This window comes from Phocoena phocoena, chromosome X, assembly GCF_963924675.1.
Source record: "Phocoena phocoena chromosome X, mPhoPho1.1, whole genome shotgun sequence".
Taxonomy (NCBI): domain Eukaryota; kingdom Metazoa; phylum Chordata; class Mammalia; order Artiodactyla; family Phocoenidae; genus Phocoena; species Phocoena phocoena.
The window spans coordinates 81,239,932-81,263,827 of record NC_089240.1 but is presented as its reverse complement, the minus strand read 5'-3'; the positions used below and the strand labels follow the sequence as shown (position 1 = coordinate 81,263,827).

The 23,896-nt window shown below is 37.4% G+C and overlaps 1 protein-coding gene across 1 annotated transcript in view; it reads right to left on the bottom strand.

Annotated features, from left to right (window-relative positions):
* The window catches only part of DIAPH2 (diaphanous related formin 2), a 741,115-nt gene that overhangs the window by 70,593 nt on the left and 646,626 nt on the right, over positions 1 to 23,896 (bottom strand). Inside the window, exon 25 of the mRNA XM_065900213.1 lies at positions 4,320 to 4,484. Coding sequence (XP_065756285.1) covers positions 4,320 to 4,484 — 165 coding nt within the window. The remainder of the gene's footprint in view (positions 1 to 4,319; positions 4,485 to 23,896) is intronic.

Below are 23,896 nucleotides of genomic sequence, written 5' to 3'. Positions count from 1 at the left end.
TCAGTGGGCTTGGAGAGAAATGAGTGAAGTCCAAAAATATTTAGGAGGTAGAAGCAACAAGACTGAACAATGGCATAAAACGCCATGATTTATAGATGTCACTTAGCCTCCTTAACACTTAGCCATTTTAACGCTCATCTAAGAGCTGTTGAAAAATTGTTAAAGTCTTGATTTTTAAAAAAAAATTCTTAAAGTTTAGTTATCAAATGAACAGTAGCAAACACTTATTTTGTTGAGGGGAGATCTGCTAGCCTGATTAACAGTAATGGTAACATTTTCTTCTTAAGTTAGGCCAATGGATCTAATAATCCTATAAAGCCTTGTTCCTCTATTTCTAGTATATAAGATATAGAATGAGGACGCTCACACGACAAATATTTACTGAGTGCCTGGGTAACAGATTGTTCTTTAAAAAACAAAACAAAAACACACAGAAGCAGCAGGAAACTGACAGATTTAAAAGAGAAAAGAAATATTTTCTATAATTTATTTGGAGCTATGAAAGTTATTGAAGTATATAATACTTGCCTCAAACACTTTCCCAACAGCTGAAAATAATTTTTATGCCTAAGCAAGATGCTGCATGGTGGTGAAACACACAAGGTTCACTGATTTTGAACATTCTATTCCAAATATCTTGAAAGAAAAAAGACTGTGCAGTCACCTATTTGAACTAGTCAAATGACTGAAGCATAAAGGAGAATAAGCAAAAGAGATGTTTTGATATTATGTAAATCTGGAATTTTTCTTCTACAAAATATTCAACTTAAATTTAGGGATTATTAATTAACCTTGCCTATATTATAAGCAGTTTTTAAAACTCTCTTGCTCTCAGAGAAGCTAACTAGAAAGAGAGTCTTAATTCTGAATTTAGAAATGTTTCCAATTACATATATCTTCATGACAATATATAGGGCATTCAACTGAACATCTTCAATATCCTTATTAGTTGAGTAATATGTAATATGAATGATAATGAATAATTTATAGAGCAGCATCTCATAGAGATTGCCCAATTTTGCTTTCATTCATTTGAATGTGATTATTTTGAAAAAGGTCTTAATCCATAATGTCAACCCTTTTTGTTTATTTACATTTGCCCCATCTTTTAGAGGTTATCACTTTCAGGAAGATTATTTTGGTATCTGTATTTTGTTTATGCTACACATGCCAAATAGATCTCCCAAGATGAAACTCTGAGCTCATTTGGAAGTAATTTTTGGTAGCACATGAATCAGAACTCTTATTTTCTTCTCAGCACTACTGGTATTTTATTGCTTCCATCTATAGTCCAATATGCTTTTAAGTGCCAAGAACCCTGGGGCCAAACACACAAAGCACTAAGAAAATGGGAACTTGTGGCGATGACAACTTTTGTCTCTCTTTCAAGGTTCTTCCCTCCCCTGGGAGAGTGAAATCACTTTAAGCTCACTATGAAACAGGGACATGGTGAGCATAGATGATTGACTGAAGTTGGTGATGTTGATTTAGGAGTCTTCGGCTTATAGGTCAGGTGTAAAACCCTTAAACCTACTTGTCAAAGTCAGCTTGTCAAAGTCCTATGGATTTTTCCAGACTGTCTAAATGTCACTTTCCCTATGAAGGCTTCTCTGGCCAGCTCAGGCAGGGTTAGGCAGCCCCTCTTTTGTATTACTATAGCACCCTGACATATTCCTATGGCAGCACTTACCAAACTATATTGCATTTGTCTGTTGCCCTCCACTCATGGATAGAAACCATTCTCTTCCTTTTGTCTCTGGACTAAAGCATTACCAAAATCAAGTTGGTTCTCAATAAGTAATAATTGAATGGACAGGCAGAGAATGGCTAATAATACTCTCCATCTGCACAACATAGGTTATGAGGTGTTTTCACATCGTGGTGAGGAAGCCATGGCAGGAATTATCACTCATATTTTAAAAATGAGGAAACTAATGCCCAGAGAGGTTATGTGACCAACTCAAGTTCGAAACAGCTAAAAAGTTGCACACTACTTCTCATGACAGCAAGTCTAAAAGTATTGGTAAATCGAAGTGGTAGCAGTAGTATTCTGTAGGACAGGTGGCAATGGCTGGCCAAGACACAGTGTAGGAGCTGGTCACCTGTTTTGAAAGCTCCCAAACTCTTAGCAGGTTCTCAAGAAGTTAACTTAAATGCACACACAACCGGGCTTCAGAATGTCAACTTATTTACAATGAGAATGATTTGTGACAAATAATTTCCCTGTACTCAAGCTACACCCACAGTGAAGCCAGTAGACAAAAAGATATATCCTGTTTATGTATGGAATACAAATGACTCTCTGAAATTCCCACCATGACTCATAGACTCTAAAGAAGTTCTTTGAGATCAGTAGTGTAATCCCACCATTTCCTAACTAACTAACTAGCTAAATAGCTAGAAAGATAAATGACTTACCTAATCACATAGCTTGTTTGTGAGAGCACCAGGACGTAGAATCAGTTCTTCTTAACAATAATATCCTTACCTTTTTAAAACTAAGCTATGACTGAGAAATAATACAAGTATAGTTCTTGGCAAGGCTTCTAAGCATCTGGCTAATAGGACTAAACATAGGCTGTCACACAGGAATTATAATTAAACAAATGCTACAACGTGAGAGAAGTACAGCAAATTCTACTCTATGTCCACGTATTGGGGAGGTAGGGGGCACATAATATGACAGGCAGTGTTTTAGGATCCCATTTATGTTAAAAACAAGGTCCTTTTTCATAGAGATTGACAATATTAATTATATTTATTTATCTCTATTAACCCATAGACATTGATGCTACCAAAAAAGAATATCATTGGATTTACCTTTTCCGTGTCAACTGAAGTGTATTTTCTAGTCCCCGTCCCTTTTCAACATACATTTTTTTTTCTTTTTGAAAATTATCCAAGTAAGTATAACCTGGGTGTGTTCCTAATGTCTAAGTTTTGAAAAAGCCACTCATTGCCAGTAGAATATATTTTGCTACTTATTGACCAGCTAAAAAGTTAAATATGTGTGTCTATTAAGAGGCAGAGACCTAAGACAAAAATCAGCTAATATTCTCAGCAAAAAATAACACAAATGATCATATTTATGAAAGTTTCTGGTTTAGCTTCTATTATCAAAGCCAGGGTGTACTCTCGGTTGTCTGTCCTAAATCAGTAGATGAAAGCAAGTGCTTTCCACAAGTATATTTGTATTTCATAGACTGTGCAAATCACACCAAAATCAAATGATTTCATGGAGCAACACCACCAATTAAGAGAGAGAGTCTTATTTAGCGAAGGATTGCTTTGGGGATAGAAACATACCTCTAACTACAATCAATTAGTTTGTTGATTGATCTTCCTGCTGGGGATAATTGCTAGAATTCCTTCTTTAACATAAAGGGACTTTTACCTGTTTGATATCAACTATTGTGCATATCTTTCTGTTACTATCATAATCGGAGACTGTGCTCTTCTATGCCTTCATTGGATGCAGAGAAATATTCCCACAGCATTTATACAACAAAGCTTTTGCTTCCCTCTAGCATCATAACTGGCACCCTGATGATCGACCTCTGATTAATTCTAACGTTTACCATTATCCTCAAGAGTTACAGTTTGAAAAAGGAGAGCTCACATTCTGAAAGAAACTTTAGGTATTCCAGGTCATTTATTGATATAGAGCCCAATTTAGAATCAGTTTCTCATCTAGACTATGAAAGAAACTTATTCATCAGTCACAGCATTTTAATGTATTGAGTAAAAGATGATTTTAGATGTTAATTTTTAATCTAGGTCAAATTATAATATTATGCTGTATAAAAAATCAGGGTCATTTGAGTACCAATTCATTCATTTTCTATAAAATTTCAGCAGTAAAATTCCCATGTGTTCCTAAAGTTGAAGATAATTCATTTAGGTTCCCATTATACATTAAGCCAGCCAACAATTTTTAATCCATGTCACAGGTATAAAATATCTGTCAATTCCTGTTAAAGGGCTATAACATGAAATCAATATGGTCAGTAGGTATGTAAAATAAAATGCCTATGGAAGAAATTATTTAAAAACAAAAGCAACAGGGCTTCCCTGGTGGCGCAGTGGTTGAGAGTCCGCCTGCCGATGCAGGGGACACGGGTTCGTGCGACGGTTCGGGAAGATCCCACATGCCGCGGAGTGGCTGGGCCCGTGAGCCATGGCCGCTGAGCCTACGCGTCCGGAGCCTGTGCTCCGCAACGGGAGAGGCCACAACAGTGAGAGGCCCGCGTACTGCTACAAAAAAAACAAAACAAAACAAAAGCAACAGGCCTTGCAAAGCTTTAAGACGTATTACTTACCAGGAACAAAGTTTGGAAGTTGCTGAGATCACCGAAAAATTCTTCTATGCTCACTGTCTTAGAGTCAAAAATAAAGTATTCTCCAAGATTCTCATAGAGCTTTATCATGTTGTTGTGCATGGTGAGTAGTTTTTCATACTGTTCTCTGGCACCCTTTGTAAAGCTGTAGCTTTCTGTTAAGGAACATGATCCAATAGTACCTCAAAGGCAATCACTAGATGTTAAGACTGAATTATAACATTACTTCTGTAAACACTTCTGCATTACTTTGCTCGGGTTGCCATGACAAAATACCACAGATCAGGTAACTTAAATAACGGAAATTTATTTTCTCACAATTTTGCAGGCTAGCAATACAATATCGGGGTGTCAGCAAATTTGCTTTCTTCTGTGGCCTCTTTCCTTGGCTTGAAGATGGCTGCCTTCTCCCTGTGTCCTTACCTGGTGGTCCCTCTGTCTGTGTTGTCTGTGTCCTAATCTCCACTTCCTATGAGGACACTGGTTATATTGGATTAGGGCCCACCCTAAGGACCTCATTTTAACTTAATTACCTCTCTAAATGTCCTATCTCCAAATACAGTCACATTTTGGAAGTTTTGAGGGTTAGGGCTTCAACACATGAAGGGGGGGGCACAATTCAGCCCATAACAACTTGCTGGAGTCATTATATTGGTCAGTGAGCTGTGAAAATCTGTAAATGAGGCAGAACTATTTAATGTATAACCATGAAGAACATATTTGCTAAAACATGTTTGCTAAATGAAAACACAGAAGTATAAACACCAGAAAACTGCCTCATATCTTTTTAGGAGGGAGATAGGGTAGAAACAAACAGCAATGAAAAACTTAGGGGAAGAAAAAGTATATATTTTCTTTTTTTTTTTTTTATATTTTCTTTTTTTAATACATATTCTATATAGATGGAGAGGTTACAGAGAATTCTATATATAGGTTATGTATCTATATGTGTGTATATATACACATATATACCACATGAGGAGGGGAAAAAGAGGGAGAGAGAAAAAGAAGGGAGGAGAGGAAGAGCTTTGGAGAGGGAAGGACCGAGAGGGGAGAGAGAGGTGGAGAGACATTCTGCTGTAGCTCTAGAACCTTAATTGCCCAAAGGGCTTGTTCAAACCCGAATGCTGTTTGCTGAGTCTGAGCCAATGGGCCTGAGGATTATAATTTCTAACAAGTTCCCAGATGATACTGAGGCTGCCAGTCCAGTGTAACCCAGCAGGACCCAATGAGGCCTCCCCATGACAGACCCCTCCTCCATATCTTCTCCTTTAGCTCCTTTCTAAGTGCTTAGATAACAGTATCTGATGCACATTTCCTCAGCTGTTTTACAGATGCTAAAACCCCCACCAAATGGAAGAGGTTAACTACTTGGTGACCTTGAGCACATAGCCCTGCAGGCCTACTGGAGCCTGAGGATTGACAGTGTTAACCCCTATGACACCACCCTGTTACCTCACCACCAACCAATCAGAGAACTGTGCACAAGGTGATCACATACACTGCAACGCCCCTCCCTCACCTGGTCTTTAAAAATTCTTCCCTGAAACCCTCTGAGAGTTTGGAGCTTTTGAGCACAAGCCACCCACACCCACTCTCCTTGTCTGGCGCCTATAATAAATGCTGCACTTTCCTTCACCACAACCTGGTGCCAGTAGATTGGCTTTACTGTGCATGGCCAGAGGACCCAAGTTTGGTTCGGTAACACCAGGACTACACTTTCAGCAGTATACTCCAGAAAATTATTTATCCCAAAATTAATTACATCACTGTTTTAAAATTTTTATCAAAAAAGTGATAACAACTACCACTACTACCAAACATAAAATGAACCAGGTATGTAAATGTGTCTGACTAAATGTATCTCATTATGTGTAAATTTATAGAAAGAAATTATCGACTTTATTCCTGATTATAGAAGATACAGATATAGAAAATTATCTCTTTAGGTGACTTAGAAATATAAAAACGTAAATAAACTAAACTTTCCAACAACTCAGTGTTGTGAACTTTTTGGGACATTTCCTTCTGGTCTTTCTTCTATGGCTGAAAGCTTTTGAATGTTAATTGATAAGAATGCTTCAGAAAAAGGGCTTCCCTGGTGGCATAGTGGTTGAAAGTCCACCTGCCGATGCAGGGGACACGGGTTCATGCCCCAGTCTTGGAAGATCCCACATGCCGCGGAGCGGCTAGGCCTGTGAGCCATGGCCACTGAGCCTGCGCGTCCAGAGGCTGTGCTCTGCAATGGGAGAGGCCACAACAGTGAGAGGCCCGCGTGCCACAAAAAAAAAGAATGCTTCACAAAAAGGTAAGTAGACTAACCATGAAGAATATAAAGGAAAGCAAATCTACCTTTTACAATTAAGTCTATTAAAAACCAATAATGATCACAGAAGTAAAATGTCTTTAAATGTAAAGGTACTAGACTTGGACTTGTTAAAAAAAAGAATAATAGCACAGTTTGGGGTGTGCTACTTTAAGATCTACTACAGTGTATTCACATTTCGTGATAGTATTATTTTATCAGGTACTGATAACTGTGTCTTGAAATGCTGGATTTTATAAAATTTTCTGAATTCTTCAGTGTGTTTTATCATAACCTCGGGCCAAATTTATTTTCCATGGGAACACAGCTCTAGTTTCACAATGGAAGTCAGTGGGGAAATCAGACCATTTCTAGAAAATTACTTTGCAGCTGACACTTACAGGATACAGCAGGATTTTAAAAGTGAGATGCTCCCCTTCCCAGGTTCCTTCTTATGCTACTTAAGTATTAGCATTCACATTAGCCACACAACAACCTCTTACTTGCTAAGAAGTGACATTAAATCTTTCAACCCTCAAGTCCATTTTGCTGTCAATAGACCTGAAAGAATTAGTGCATTTCTGACTTATTCTACTTGCTTTTTACAAACAAAAGGGTTGTATGTAATGCTACCTACATATTCTGATTTTACCTCTGAGAATATCATATTTGTGTGATTTTTTAAATTAATTAATTAATTTATTTTTGGCTGTGTTGGGTCTTTGTTGCTGCACGTGGGCTTTTTCTAGTTGCAGCTAGTGGGGGCTACTCTTCGTTGCAGTGTGCGGGATTCTCATTGCAGTGGCTTCTCTTGTTGTGGAGCATGGGCTCTAGGCGCATGGGCTTCAGTAGGTGAGGCTCACAGGCTCTAGAGCGCAGGTTCAGTAGTTGTGGCACATGGGCTTAGTTGCTCCGTGCCACGTGGGATCTTCCTGGACCAGGGCTCGAACCCGTGTCCCCTGCATTGGAAGGCAAATTCTTAACCACCTGCCATGAGGGAACTCCCTATTTGTTTGATTTTTAAGAGTGTTGAATATCCTGTTTGAGAGCTGCAGAAATAAGACAATTCTCTTTATTTCTCAGCACAGAATAAAAGTTAGATTTTTGTTTTCTAGTCTCTCTTGCCTAAATAAAACAGACTCATGCCAGACTTGCTAAGAATACATGCTTTGCAAAGGTCACTTACTTATATTCTATTTGCAGCAAGGTACTAAACTGTGTATATTTCAGAAGGCTCAACACCCGTACAACACACAGAAAAAGCCAAAGATAAAAAAAAGGCAAAAAAACTGGACATTTACCATTTATCATAACACAATTTTTCACCAGCTAAAATATGCCCATGTGGTGATACACAATTTCATAAATTTGCTCTCCTAGAAGAAAAACTGATTTCAGAAATTCTGTCTGTATACCAAAGTGAGAAAATCTGAAAAATTCTGGGAATGGTTTCGCTTAGAAATAACAAATGGAAAGCAGCCCAGTCTCCAAGTCCTTTACTTCTCTTCACAGTGATTACTTTGTAAAAGGGATACAGGGCATGAGTCAGCACTGAAATCTTTCATAAGAGCAACCCTGTCACCAAATCCTACTTGGGATTCTGCAGGTGAAAAAGAACTGGACACCATCATTCCTTTCCACCTCTTTATTTCATTTAATACATTTTTTATTTTCTTTTTTTGAGCAACCACTAAACGCAAGATACTGGTTAGTATTATGCTAAGCATTGTGCTTGGTACAATGATCATTAAAGCTTAATCCAGACCCTGAAGCAGTTTATAATCTAATATTACAAATAATTCTACTTATTAATTTGCATTTGTACAGGACTTTACCATTTACGATATACTTTTCCTTCCACTATGTTTCATATCCTTCATAACAACCTTGTCAAAAAGGCAGAGAAATACCACTATTCCATTTTTAGAGCTGTGGAAACTAGATAAAAGGCACTCATTTTATCAATAAAACTGTAAGCATAATAAATTACATCCCCCCCCCCAAAAAAAACAAAGGCACTCATCCATCTAGGGTTAGAATGTAGTGAAGGTGAGCAGATGTGCCACCCCAAAATATGTCTCTTTGGCATAGATTATTTTGAGCTGATTGAAAAACAGCAGACACAGGAAAAGCTCTGAAAAGAGTAAAAGTTACCCATTTGAAAGGGAAATTTCCATTTATAAAGGAAATCTCCATTTGTAAGGGTGTCTTCCTCTCTGTACCAGGAAGAGAAGGAGGACACCAGAGAATCAAGGGTATCAGGAGTATCACTGGTGAAGTTGCAGATTTAAACCTGCAGAACAAACCTTATCCTTGTGTATGGTGCTTTTCCCTGTAACCCTCTCCCCCATTATGGGTGTCCTCACATCTTTTATTTGTCTTTAGCTGAAGATGATATTTAAGCTGGTGACTTAGGCTACTTTGGGGAGTTACTCATTATTCTCTGAGTATCTCCCAGGTACACATGAGGTATTCAAGTTTATTAACTTCTCTCTGGTTTTCTCTTGTTATTCTGTCTTGTATTACGGGGAAGCGGTGGTGGTGGTGGGGTTGGTCCTCAGCCAATTACTCAGTAGGGTAGAGAAACAATTATTTTTCCTCCCCTATAGTAGACATCATGATAGACGCCTGCATGATACTAGTCTAACATTCTTTTCACATGGTAGAAGTGTACTATTTATAATGACAATGTACCTTCACGCTGCCAAATCCAACATTCACCCACTGTCCTCCTTTTGATGTCTCAGCCACATCTGACACATTTAGCCACTCTTCTTAGTTTCTATGACACACACCCTCATGCTTAAAATGTTTTTCCTCTTACCTCCTCTCCTTCTCTGGCAACTTCTATAAAATGTTAGAGTACCCTGAGGGCTTGGTCCTGACTCCTCTGTCTATAGTCTAACTGACCAGAGCAATTCACATGACTTTAAATACCATCTATATTGATGATTCCCAAATTACTTGTAGCTCCAGTCTCTCCCCTGAGATACTTTTATAATCAACTGCCTGCTTGTCATCTCTACTTTTTTTTTTGTTCATGGCATCTATTGGTATATCAAATGTAAATCCTCTCCTGCAAACCCTCTGACAGTTTCCCACAACACTTGGAATAAAATCCAATTTTCTTCTCAGCGTTTATGAGGCTCTACGTGATCTGGCCTTTACCCACCGCTGCAACCTAATCTCACCCCATTCTCGCTCTTAAGCACTATGCTGAGACTCATTAACCTTCTTTCTCTTCCTTGTGCCTAGCAAGCTCTCATATCCAATTCAGGGCCCTTGCACTTGCTCTTCTTTCTGCCTAGAATGTTTCTTTTTCACCAGGTCATTCAACCTCAGCTCAACTGCCACCTCCCCAGAGAGGCTTTCCCCCAACCATCCAGTCTAAAATGTCCACTCCCCTCACTATTACTCTGGCCTATTTTATTTCATTCTGAGAACTTATCACTATCTGACATTATCTCTTTTATTTATTTACCTGTTCATTGCCTATGTTTCCTCACTTAAAAATATAGCCCAGGAGAATAGACCTTTCCTGTCTTGTTGACCACTGACTCACTGAAAGCAGCTCTTTTGCCCCTTTCCTGTTTGCCCGTTTCTGTTCCCCTCTAACCTTAAAAGAACCTAATTATAAGAATGAGATCACTAGGCAATTTAACCTAACTCCTAACTTATGCTCTCCTGAATGCACACCACACCTTGCCTGACCTGTTGGTTCTTTTCCTGGAAAAAAAGCAGTAAGAATGGAGAATTAAGTAGTTAAAGAATGACTAGCTCTCTACCCCCAATGGCCCCCTTAGCAATTCTGCAGGCAGATCACACAGGCAAGATACCATCTGAAGAGAGAGTCAGCCCCTCTGCACACAATGGAGAATGTTGCAGAATCCAACCTCCTGCCTTGATGATTCACTGAGATTCTTCCTCCTTTTCCCCTTTAAAAACTGTCATGGCTAAGCAGAATCTTGGGAGTTGGTCATGGGACATGAGTCCACCTTTTCCCCAGATTGCCAGCTTTTCTGATTAAAGCACCTTTCCTTTCTACTGACACTTGCCTCTTGATCATTGACTTTAGAGTGGTAAGCAGCCGAACCTGAATTTGGTAACATCATCAGCCCCTAAAACAGGTAGCAGACATAGTAGCAGTGAAAAAATAACTAAAATCAACAATAATAATAATGATCATTATACCTAATCTTTTATTTATTTATTTTTGTTTTAATTTACTCTGTGGGAGTCATTGTGAACTCTTCCCATGGATTAATGCAATTAATCCTCACAACTGTTTTCTGAGGTAAGAATTTACCCAAGATCTGACAGCTGGTAAGTCACAGTAATGTGAACAAACTGAGAATGGGTCCAGAACTCATATTCTTAACAACTATGCTATAGTTTCTCAAGAAATATTTGGTGAAAGAGAAAAGTCTCATTATAACATCACATTGGAAGATGTGCCATGGGTTTGACTTGGGTACTTGGGAAACTAAAACCCTTCTTATACATCTTAAGATAAACCAATTTCACAACAAACCTTATTGATAGAGAACATTTTAATAGTGATTTTCTGAATACTTGAGAAAAAAATTTAATCCCCTCATATTTTCATCAATCTTGACATTTTAAATTCATTTTTAAAGGTAGACTTCAATCATATTGATTTTATTTTAAACCTATATATGTAATAGAATATATTTATCAGTAGAATGATGGTCTGTTTAAGTTGTTTGTGTAATTAGACCTAGATGTGGCCCTAGTAGATACTTTAGTAGATAACATTTTAAATTGGGCATTTTATTTATTTCCCATATTAGAGACCTGAAATTGAAAATACATTTTAAAGGAAATAAGTCTTAAAGTTATCTTCTGGGATGCCTGGTAAAGAAATAATTTATTAGAAAATGTATTTTATGAAAGGGTATTTGGTGGCTCATGGGTAGTTTTCATCCTAGAGGCCAAAAGCCACTTTCTTGTCATAGAGATACAAGGCATCCTTATAGCTACCTATAGAATTCTGTTCTATTTATAATGTAAAGTACATATAACGGGATTGTGCCTACAGAGAAGAGGGAGAAAGTAGAGATTTGAACTGAGCTGCTGCTTCCTATTTGGGAGTATTTAAAGCTTCATTATAAGAGAGACTTTAGAAAATATGTTGTAGACTCTTGTGATGGACTTCTCTGGGCAAGGCAGCCTGCCCTTAGCTGGGTTGTGAGAGCACGGAATGAGAAGCCAGTGGCCATGTTTAGGGTGAAATAGGAAGGACAGTTATGGGCACACCGTGTAACTAATGCTAGAAGCTCTTCTGATGCCTTTCCCTGAAGAACTATTGAAGAGAATGGTGAGAGCAGCAGGAAAAGGCCATTTGCTCCTGGATGCCCAGATTTCTTGGCCTTTGGTGCCACAGGAGATGGTGACAATGGCTGTATTGGTATCAAAGAATAAGATATTTTGTGGAAGATGATTAGACTATTCTGGGACCAAAATGTAAACTGACCTCTTCCCACCTGCTTAAACAACCTGGGGAGTCCTTGAAATATTGAGAGAGAAGAACCCTGGAAAACAATGATCTTTCCAAGATGAAGTTCAGAGATAGGGGTAATTCATAGTAATTTATATACTAAAAGAAATAGAAGCTTAAGGCGGTAAAGTGGGCATATCAAATGCATATAAAGTTATCAGTTATAAGGGGAAAAAAGCAATTGAGAGCAATTTTCCTTTTATTTAGTTAACTTTCAGATTCATTTTTCTACAAAGACAAGCATTTCTGATTTTTCCAGCTTAGAAGTTTTTGAAGATAACTGTGAACTATTGTAAAATTACATCATCTTCTCTCTAAGAGAAGTGTTTGTTGCAGGGTTTATAAGCTAAAATGTGGTCAGCATTTTAAAAAGCTAGGGGTAAAATGTTAACCTTTAAAAAGTATTATTAATTTTAAACCATTTGATCTCAATCATGAATCTGGAAACAATTTATAAAACATACATCGTAAGTCCCACAAAGCATTTTTATATTAACTCATTTGAAAATCTGACATAGGGAAGCAGTCTTCACACAATTACTTTGGTACTTACACACTACACAGAATTGTCTAAAGCTTTTATCATCTATGCTTTCATGTGACTATATACAGATTTATAGATTATACTCCTTACTAATATAATAATAGTATGGACTTGAAATTCAACCTGAAATAGCTATAATTCACCCATAGGCATATATTCAAGTAGGAAATATTTTTAATACTTTTATATTATTTTATACTTTTATAGTGTATATTTATATACATTATATATAGTTTTAAACTATTTTCAGTAGCTATAATTAGCTGTCTATAAATTGATTGAAGGTAGGTATTGTAACCCTTGCCCTCTAACTGGCACAATAGCTGATGGGGTTCACAACACATTACCCCAAAATACAGCACGGTGACATACTGAATTCTTTAAGCTGAAGGAATTTGCGAAAATGGAAGAAGTAGGAACATCAGTGCTCTTCTCCCCTGAAACAGGTCAGAAAACGCCGACGTGAGAGGTAGCTTCCCTATACCCCAAAGAAAGGAACAACCTTATCTCCAAGATGGAAGAGGGACACCAAGAAGTATCTGAATGAACAGGCCTTTCTTAGTTCCCCCCAGTTTACTATACTTCATACTATTTGCCCATTCATATCTTTCTATGACTTTCCACTATTTATCAAACCTAGCATAAAACCACTCAGGTTTAACCATTTCTTTGGGTCTTCATTTCCTAATGAAGGCTTCCATGCCACATAAAACTTTTATATTCAATAAATGTGTATGCTTTTCTCGCATTAACCTCTCTTTGTCAATCTTAATTTTCAGATGCAGCCAGGGACCTTATGAGGACCGGGGAAAACTTTTCCCTGCCCTACAATAGCACTGTTGCATCAAATACTAGGCAGAGTACTACTAACACTACTGTTTGTCATTTTACTTAATTTTGATGTGGGGAGTAATTGTTAATACAGAAAACTTGTTCCATTAGAACTGGAATAAGCATTAGCAGAGCACTGGGGATGAAGGAGTTTATGTACCTCACAGCTAATTGAGTCAAATCTGTTCTTACAACTTCTCATCTTAATAGGCAGTACATTAGTTATGATTTTAATAAAAAACTTGAAATTTGAAATATCATTACTGCTGGATTGTTGAGAACATGGAAAAATCAACTTGAGATCCACTTAACCTTCACACACGATTTAGTTAGCAACATGGCATAATTATCCATTTAAATAAAAGGAAGTCACAAATATAAAATCTATTACAGAATACAGAGAATATTTCCTCTTTCCATAACCTGTCAGAAAAGATGTCTCTAAATGCTAAAAAAACAAATATTATTTTTTTCATTTAATTTGAATATATAATTTTTAGTCAAAAATGATTACTATTTTAAAGAAATTTATCTTTAAAAAATAATACTAAGGCATATTAAAGTAGCTGGAATTTACTTAGAGATCACACATTATGTGATAAATACACACTGATGAATATTTTAAAATGTGAAACATTAATAAGAACAATATAGAATACATATATTAACCTGCAATTGGGTTCAACATAATAGTTTAAAATGGTTCAGGATTTAGACTACAAAATTCTTTTAACAATCAGATTACAAAACTTAGGCATAGGACATTTAAATGACATAACAAAGATAGCATAGCCAACGATAGGAATTCTGAACCAATCTCCAGTTTTTAACATATAGGAGGCAATTATGTTTCCAGAGAGATGAACCAATTTTGTAATGAGCCCACTTTTTCACAGATGGCCTGAGTCGGCTGGGTATAAAGAAGATGCTTTTAAATCAGTTTCCAGTTAAAGTCACAAATGTGATGATCATTATAGAGGTAAAAGGTACACTCAAGCCCTCCTACTTTTCTCTACCCCATTCATTTCATTATTCACTCACTGTGCCTTTTGTGTACATTCCTTTTTACTCTTCCTTTGAAGACAGACTCTAGCTTTGCATTCTGAGACACCTAACAGAGTGATTTTTCATTTAGTCAAAGATATTTATTAAGTGCCTACTCTGTGCCAGGTATCTTCTAGGTTCTGAAGATATAGCAGTTAATATTGATACAAAGTCACTGGTCACTGCTTTCATGGAGATTACAGATTCATGGGAAAGCATACATTAAACAAGTAGAAAAAATTTTAAATTACAAATTGGAAACTGTGATTGCAAAGCACAGGTTGTTAAAGAGTGTATATTTGGGAGACCTAACTTAGACTTGTGGGAGTACGGGTGGGCCAGGAGTCTGGTAATGCCACTTGAGGGGTGAAATATTAAAACTCAGACCTGAAGGGGCAGAGCCAGGAGGAGCACTGGAGTAGGGTGAGTGAAGGCTCTGAAGGATATTAAATACTGTAGGAACATAAAGGAGAGAGAAAAGTCCTGGACTACTAGAGCCTATGGAGGAAGTGGGAGATAGGAGAGAGATGGTTCCTGACGTCCATAGGGGCCAGATTCTACAGGTCTCTTAAGCATTTTGAAATTTTTCCTGAGACAGATGTAAGTCAGTGAAGGGTTTTAAACAGGGAACTGATACCATCCGATTTTTTTTGCTCAAAGGCATAAAAAATGCTAGCTAAATTAACACATACACATACACTAACAACAATAAGAAAAAACCCTAGGACTAATGCAACATAGAATACTGTCCAAATGATAGTAAGTCTACTTGCTAGTTCCTAACTACTGATAAGAAGAGTATATATTATGTAAACATCCAATTTAAGTGTATCTGATAAATTATTGAGAATTTACATAGTATCAAAGGCAGTTAAAAAATAGCAGGTGTTAGGCAACACATAACTATTGAGACTGGCATATAAATAGTTGCATTTAGAGTAACATAAGAGTTATGATTAGAAAATTTTGAGATTGATGTGTATATTTTGGAATGTCAGTATTATTATTGAATATTCATAGTCTGCACACACAGGTGTTAATTAGATCAAGTACTACCTCCAGCCCTACCTCACGGTTCAGCTCTCAGCATCATTTATCATGTGGCAACAACGTATAAGAAACTGGGAGATTAAGCAGAGAAACAGGAAGTAAATAAAGTGACCAGACATGGCTTCTAACCCTCACTGAATTTACAAACTAGTGTTGGGAGACAGATAAATAATAGCAGAGCAAAAGTAGCAGGAACTAATGTTTAGTGAACTCTTACAATGAACCAGGTACTGAGCTAAATGCTTTACAAGCGTTGTCTTATTTAATCCTCCGAATGGCCCTCTGATGCATATATGCTATCAGTAACTCCATTTTACACATGATGAAATTTGCCTCAGGGAGGCCTACTGACTTTCTCAGTGCCATCTCCGCAGTTAGTGGTGGTTTCAGGATTTGAACCTGGGTACCCTTACCCCCATAGCTCCCCCATAACATAAAAGTATGAATTTAACCAGCACACCATACTGCTTCTCTTGTTTAAAATAAATAAGTAAATAAATAAAAGTGCGTGGTAAAATAAACTAAGCTCCACAAAGGAATTCCAGAAAAATATAGAAACACATAGAAAGAAGTGATTCTGAGATTATTAGGTAAGGTTTCAGAAGGAAGTGACTTTCGACTTCCATCTTGAGGTATGGAAAAGATTTTTCTATCCAAAGAGAAGACACCACAGGCAAGGAGAATAGCATGAGCAGAGGTATAACTGTATCTGGAGCTATCAAGAAACTTGGACTATTCCAAGATAACATAGATTGAGAAGGCAGGGAGCTGCAGAGGAGGACAGCCTGTGATGGGTGGCAGAATAGGCCACCCTAAAATATGCCCATTTGGCATAAGAATTATTTTGAGTTGAAGGCACTTGGGAAAACAGCAAATGCAGGGAGAGGCTTTCTCTGAACTCCCCTTATCTGCATAAAGACAGATCCTCCAAAAGGAACTCAACTGTCATAAACCTCTTCCCTGGGAGTTTCATCAACCAGAGAAGAATGACTCTTATCAAAGGAGAGGAGACTAGAGTTGACACCACACCCAGACAAACTTTGCCTCATACTATCATATCTTCCATCTATCCTCCTGAGGTTCCACTCGTCTTTCCTAAAAATCCTTTACTCTCCTCTAAGTGGCCTATGTCCCACCTCCCCTTCCCCTATTAAGATATTGTATAAGCTCTCAAATCTCACTGCTTGTTGGGTGTTCACTTTTTTTTTTCTCCCTGCTATGTCATAATATTAAATCTTAATAAATTTGTATACCTTATCTTCAGGCTAACCTGTCTATTGTCAGTTTGTTTCATAGACTCAGCTGTTGAACCCAGGAACATGGAGGGCAAGTCTTTCCTTCCCTACACCTGAAAAGGTATTGAATGCATGTTAAGGTTTTCAAGTTTTCTTTGGAGGTAATGGCTAATCAATGGTTTTTATACAGAGGAGCAATATGATCTTACGGTTTGTAGGAATCTCACTCTGGCAACCATGGAAAGGATGGTTTGGAGAGATGAGACATTGAACCCTGGGACATGGTGACTAGACTAGATGTTAGTGGTTAGAGAGAGGGAAGTATTGAGGATACTTGAGTTTTCTTGCCCTAGTAACTCAAAGTGTGTTTTCTGTATACTTGTTTTTTAATACAACTTGGGAGACAAGAAAGGGAACATTATTTAGTGTGGGTGGAGCAGGGAGAGAGGGAGAATAATAAATAGTTTTGAACACACTGAGTTTGAGATAGCTAGGAAACACTGGGATGGTAAGATCTAACAGGCAGGTGGAAATAGTGGCCTCTGATAACTTGGAGATCAGCTTATATGGTGACAGTGAGAACTGCAAAGCCAAGGCAAATGGAGCAAAGATTTCCCCTTATCCATTCAGATCTAGATCAGGACAGTACCTCAAGACTGTTCCCCAACACTCTTGTGGGTTCAATGAACATACCCTTAGTCTGAATATGTTTGGCCCTGATATGTTCTCCCTAAATAGAAACTATCCTCGGATTATAACTTCAGCTAAAAGAGCAAAATATCAGATTCCGCAGTCTCTGCTAACAGTTTCCAATGATCTTAAAAGATCATTTTACTACAAACGTCAATGAAGCAAAATATGTAGTCAGTGTGAATTCTGCCAAAGGGTATGTCCCTGGGGAATTGAGTTTTATTGTTTTGGGTAGTGACAGAGTCAGGGTGTAAAGGACTTTGAGACATATTACTACAGACTCAAGAATAACTGTACACAGTTACGAAATTAGTTATAAATGGTGATGCCGAGTATCTGAGAATTCCTATGTTTCTCATCATTACTGCGCACCTTCTTGTTTTTAATTTTTAAATTTTTACTATACCAGGTAATTCTGTCATGTCTGCTGCTCTGAAATGAATGTCTAGGTGCTTGGGATTGATCGTTTACTGTAAAATAATTCTGTAAATTCTTTGAGCATTTAATTTTTCTATTTTTCCTACATTTGTTTTCAAGGGCCCCCATTTCAAGTTTGGGGATTAGTATACTGAATTGTAGACAGTTTTCAACCATGCGTTTTCAATTCAAGTGGTAGTTTCAAATTCAGCAGATAATGCTTTATCATTTTTTGCTTACCTTTCCTTAATTAAAATCACCAACAACTTAAAGAAGTGGTAACGAAAAGGAAAAAGTCTTCTTAAGCAAGTTTACTCATAAAGATAAAAGGCAACTGGGCTTTTGAAAGACCTATGAACTGAGGCAAGAGATTTAATCCCTTTTGTGCATGGACAGGGTCATCTGTAGGATTTACTTCCCTCAACTGCAAAATAGAGCAACAAGAATAGAAATTCTGTAAAGTTCTTTCCAGCTGTAAAATGCTTGATTCCATAAATATTCAGTAAAAATGGAAGCACTTGAGAAAAAGTGAATACTTTGATTTCTTTAATGGAAATACTTGAATATATTATTTAAGCTAGTTGCTTAATTTTATATTGTCTTCCGATTCTAGTTTGAAGGCAGTTGGTGGTAAAAATATATTTTGCACATCTTTTGTATGTCCTATAATCTCTAAAACAGGGTAAGAACCTTGTAAGTGCAGAGCAATCTCATCCTGAATTTAATCCACAATAAACTATCAAAGTTACTCTAAAATAAAATAATGGCATTTAAACACAACTTTATATTTCTAACCCAATTGCTTATTGACGGCTCGTTTCTTTTCAATCTGGGCTGTTTGTCATCCCTGACATTAAACTTCCAACTCCTAGTTCTCTAAGCTTTGAAGATCTATGTTCACTTATCAGAATCTATCCATACCATCACCTTATATAATTTTTTTTTAGATGATCATGTAACCCCAACCCTAAGCCTAATCTCTTCCTCACTTACTAAAATTTTTTGCAAGGTTGAAAACAAGTTTATTTCAGGATATAAAGCCCATTAATCTAATACCTCCGTCATGGCACCTAAACATTTCAGAATGTTTCCCTGCATTTATTCAATATGGTCAGTTATTCTGGACCAACCCTGGGCCAGACATTCCACTAGGAAAATGTTATTCTTGCTACAATAGAATTTTCTCAGACAAAGCTGTGTTTTTTGCACCACATTTCTTATGCTTTTCAGCAACTCTTCATCCATTTTTTTAAGGTTCCCTAAATATGTATGTATGTGTATGCGCATGTATGGACCTATGTATGTACATGTATATATACATATATAACAATTGATTAATTTTACTGCATCACTAATGGATGCTGTGTTTTCTCTAGTATCAATGTAATGTATGTCTTAAATATGAAATTGTATCATTTAATTCTGAAAGACATTTTTAGATGCTTTCTGTGGAAGAAACTATTCAAATACAGTGGCATTACTTCCAAACAACACATCCCTTCTCTTTTCTCTCCTTTGTTGGAAAGATAAAAATGTGCCTGTGAAAGTTTTCTGCTATAGGAAAACAGTAACAAAATAGCTTCAGTAGCGTTGTATTTGTGACATGGATATAAACTAGGACTATGAATCTATCTTTCACTGTGTTTGCTGTGTCTAGGTGTCTCTGACATCTCAAAAAATTACATGATCTTAGGAATCATATATAGTTCAATGTCAATGTGTTATTCAAAGTCAGCACTTGAACTAAAAAAAAAAGAAAAAAGGAAGCATTTCAAAGAGATATTTGCATTCCCATGTTCATTACAGCATCACTCACAATAGCCAAGAGGTGGAAACAATCTAAGTGTCTCAGGGCAGATGAATGAATAAAGAAAATGTGGTATATACATACAATGGAATATTATTCAACCATAAAAGAGAAGGAAGTCTGTCATATGCTACAACATGGATGTACCTGGAGGATATTATGCTAAATGAAATAAGCCAGACACAGAAGGACAAATATTGCATGATACCATTTATATGAGGTGTCTAATAAAGTAATCAAACTCATAGAAACAGAAAGTATACGGTGGTTGCCAGCGGCTGAGGGGAGGGGAAAACGGGGAGTTGCCATACAATGGGTATAGAATTTCAGTCCTGCAAGATGAAAAATTTCGAGAGACTGTAAGCAGCTCTTTGAAGGAAACAGCCCTCAGTGGGAAGCCCCTTTCCTTGTCATTTCAGCAAAGCTATATGGTAACTAACTTTTAACCGGAAACACCCATGCTCTACTCATCTCCAGCCCAAGCACACCTTTCAGATCTTTTAATCACACAATACCTTGCCTAACTCAGTTCTTTTCGTAGATCAAAGAAGTAGGAATAAAAAATAAATAGATGACCAGATCTCTTCCCTAGCTTCCCGTTCGGTAATCTCACGAACAAGCTGTGTGACCAAACTGTGTGAACAAGATAAAGTCTAGAGGAAGATCACGAGGAGTCAACAAGCTTGCACACAGTGGGGGATGGCGATGACTCTGACCCCCTATCTAAATGATTCACTGAGATTACTTCCCCCCCTTTCCTTTAAAACTTTCATGGCTGAGCAGAATCTTTGGAGGTGGTTCTTTGGGGACACTGAGTCCACCATCTCCCCAGATTGCCGGCATTCTGATTAAAGACAACTTTCCCCTCTACCAAAGCTTTATGAGTTTGATTTTGTAAGTGGAGAGCAGAAGGGCCTAATTCAATTGGTAACAAGATGTACCACACAACGTTGTACTTAGAGTTAAGAATACTGTATTGTACACTTAAAATGTTGTTAAGAGGGTAGATCTCATTTTATGTATTTTTTACCACAATTTTAAAAAAAAGGGCAAACTTCTACTGAGGTCATTAACTGTACGTACGCACACACACACACACACACACACACACACACAAACACATAAAATGAATCTGAAATTTTACTTGTACGTCTGAGTAGTCTCACGGTTCTGTGCAAGCTCAAGGTAGAGGGGCCGGTGGCTTTCTCCTCCCCTCCACCTCCTGCCCTGTCAATTTAGTATACAGACTTTGCTTAGGAGCCCAGAGGATATGTATATGTGTGTGTGTGTGTGTGTGTGTGTGTGTGTCTTGAAGCGAGGGCAGAAAGAATGTCAGTGGATGTGCCTAGATAAATTTTGAGACTCACATTTTAGAGCTACTTTGTGACAATGCCAAGAGAAGGCTTTTAAGTATTAGGCAGAGTTACCCAGGAACAGTAAAGAACAATAGAAACATTCTATCATTCTATGATTAAGCTGACTCTAAAAATAGAGAACCCAGCTGGCTCCCTCTGGTGTGCCCTCCCCTTTATAACACCTGGGTGCCCTGGAAGACCTACTGCTGCCTGAAAATATTGGAAGTAGTCATTGGCTGGTCTAAGGAAATTCAGATACTTCTACAAAAGCTCTGCATAAGCTCTAAACAAGTGATAGAATAGGTTATATATACCAGTGCCCAGTTTAGTGAAAGTCTTGAAAACAAAACAAAAATACTGATTGTTCATGTATGCTTCTTTTGTATATTAATACTTAAATCACTCTCATACATAAGATTTCATGTTTGTTTGTTTTAAAGTGGGTACTTTCCTTTTAGCATCTCAGTGTATTCGCATTTTAGTGAGGGGAGTAGCTGGGAGTGATTTTCACTCATCTCTATGTACAAACAAAAAGATATCTCTTTTATCCACAAATGCCCAGGCTTTGTCAAGACATAAGAGCAAAGTGTGCCAAAATGTTAGGCCATTAGTATTTTGCATAAAACACACATTTAAACATGTATTAACTGAACAGCAGATGGCAGAGAAAAGAAAATCAGATAGATTGCAGTGTGGGTGAAACAGACCCAGCAAGTTCTGTAAAGATGGAAACCTGGGCATAAAAGACACCATATTGAGCAAGCAAATGGAATGTCTAATCTGATTCTTTCATCTTTACTCTTTTTGATTTATCCCCTCTCTATAAATACATTATCATTTTTATCATAATGCCTTAAAGCTACTTTTTGATGGAAGGGGTGGTGGTGGAAAGAATATATTTATATAGTAACACTTCTTGGGAAATACTTAGTCTAGGAATAAAGACTTTTAATGATGTACAATGCTTCCTAATATTCATTAGTGGATGAAAGTTAATTTAGATAAAAATACTCATGTACTAGCAAAAAAAATGATGAATATGGCTATATAGTCTAACACAGCGGGTCCCCAACCTTTTTGGCGCCAGGGACCGGTTTTGTGGAAGACAATTTTTCCATAGATGGGGCGGGGGGGAAGGGGTGATGGTGCAGGCGGTAATGCGAGCGACGGGGATTGGGGATCGATGGGGAGCGGCAGATGAAGCTTTGCTTGCTGGTCCCACCGCTCACCTCCTACTGTGCAGCTCAGTTCCTGACAGGCCGTGGACTAGTACCAATCCGTGGCCCGGGAGTTGGGGACCCCTGGTCTAACATATCCGAGAAGCGCCTTGAGCTCATTTTACGAATCAAATTAATAGAATATTTATATATTTTAATATTATTTAGCTTATAACTTACTTTTTTCCCCAGTCAAAATAAAAGTAGAAAATGAGGATAAATATCTAAAAAGAACATGTAGAAAAGAAAGAAAATATTTACACATTCATTACTGATTTAGAACTTTCAGCTAATAAAAATGGCATTTTGTTAAAACTGGATTGAAACTTAGGTGCATATAAGCTAAACAAGAGCAATGACAGATTCTAGATCTAGGAAAAAACAATAAGATAACCTAATACTTAAGGAGCTAATAATATATATTTTAGACCAAAATAATTATATGATGAAACTAGATGCTCCAATACTATATACCTATATGTTTTGATATTACAAAACAAAAAAACACATGCCCCAAGCTAACAACAACAGGGAAGAAAACTGATTGCTTCTGGAGGAGCAATTAATTAATTAAGAAGGAATTAATTAAATGGATTATAGGGAAGGGTATGAAAAATGCTATTTAAAAAGGCAATGAAGGGACTTCCCTGGCAGTCCAGTGGTTAAGACTTTGCCTTCCAATGCAGGGCATGTGGGTTCGATCCCTGGTCAGGGAGCTGAGATCCCACCTGCCTCGGGGCCAAAAAAACAAAACATAAGCAATATTGTAACAAATTCAATAAAGACTTAAAAAATAATTAAAAGGCAATGTAAGTATTAGGGAAATGTCAACTTTGAAAAAGGGTTAAATGCATAACAAAGAAATTTCCTAAGCCTGCAGATACTTGTCCATAAAAATAAAACCTGGTGAACATTCTTATATTTCAGAATGCAAGCATAGAAATTATACTATAACTGTTCCGTTTGTAAGTGGTGGGGATTCTTTCTCAACAAGATTTCAAACTGTCTAATTAAACAACCTCCTCCTGTTTACTTTGTTACTGTTTCCCTCTTCTAGAAATGACCCAGTGAAAATAGCACAGAGACCCCTTCTATGAAAACACAAAAGCACTACATACATTGCTCCCCCAGGACAGGTGGGCATCAATTACCACAGCAGGCCGTGAGTGAGTCTTTGCTATTGTGATGCTGAGCTTAATATATGCACATTTGCCAAGCAGGAGGATATTAATCAATCACGGAGAGTCATTGAGTGCAGCTCAGCACAACTGTGGACCCCATCTTGCTTTCCTTTGATGCCACTTGGCTGAAACCTTAACTCAAGCAGCAATGTGTCCTTCTGAGACTAGGTTTTGTACCACTCTGGACAAGCTGAAAATGGTATTGTCACAGCCCATTATAATTTTCATAGCAGCCATCTCACAGCCCTAGGAAGCAAGTCTGTTTTGTATGCATAAAAGAAAGTCCCAAGTCTCAGGCAGGTGGGTAGGTGGTTATTTCTGGCTGCAATTTTGCTAAGTTTCTAGATCAGTCCTGCTTTAATTAG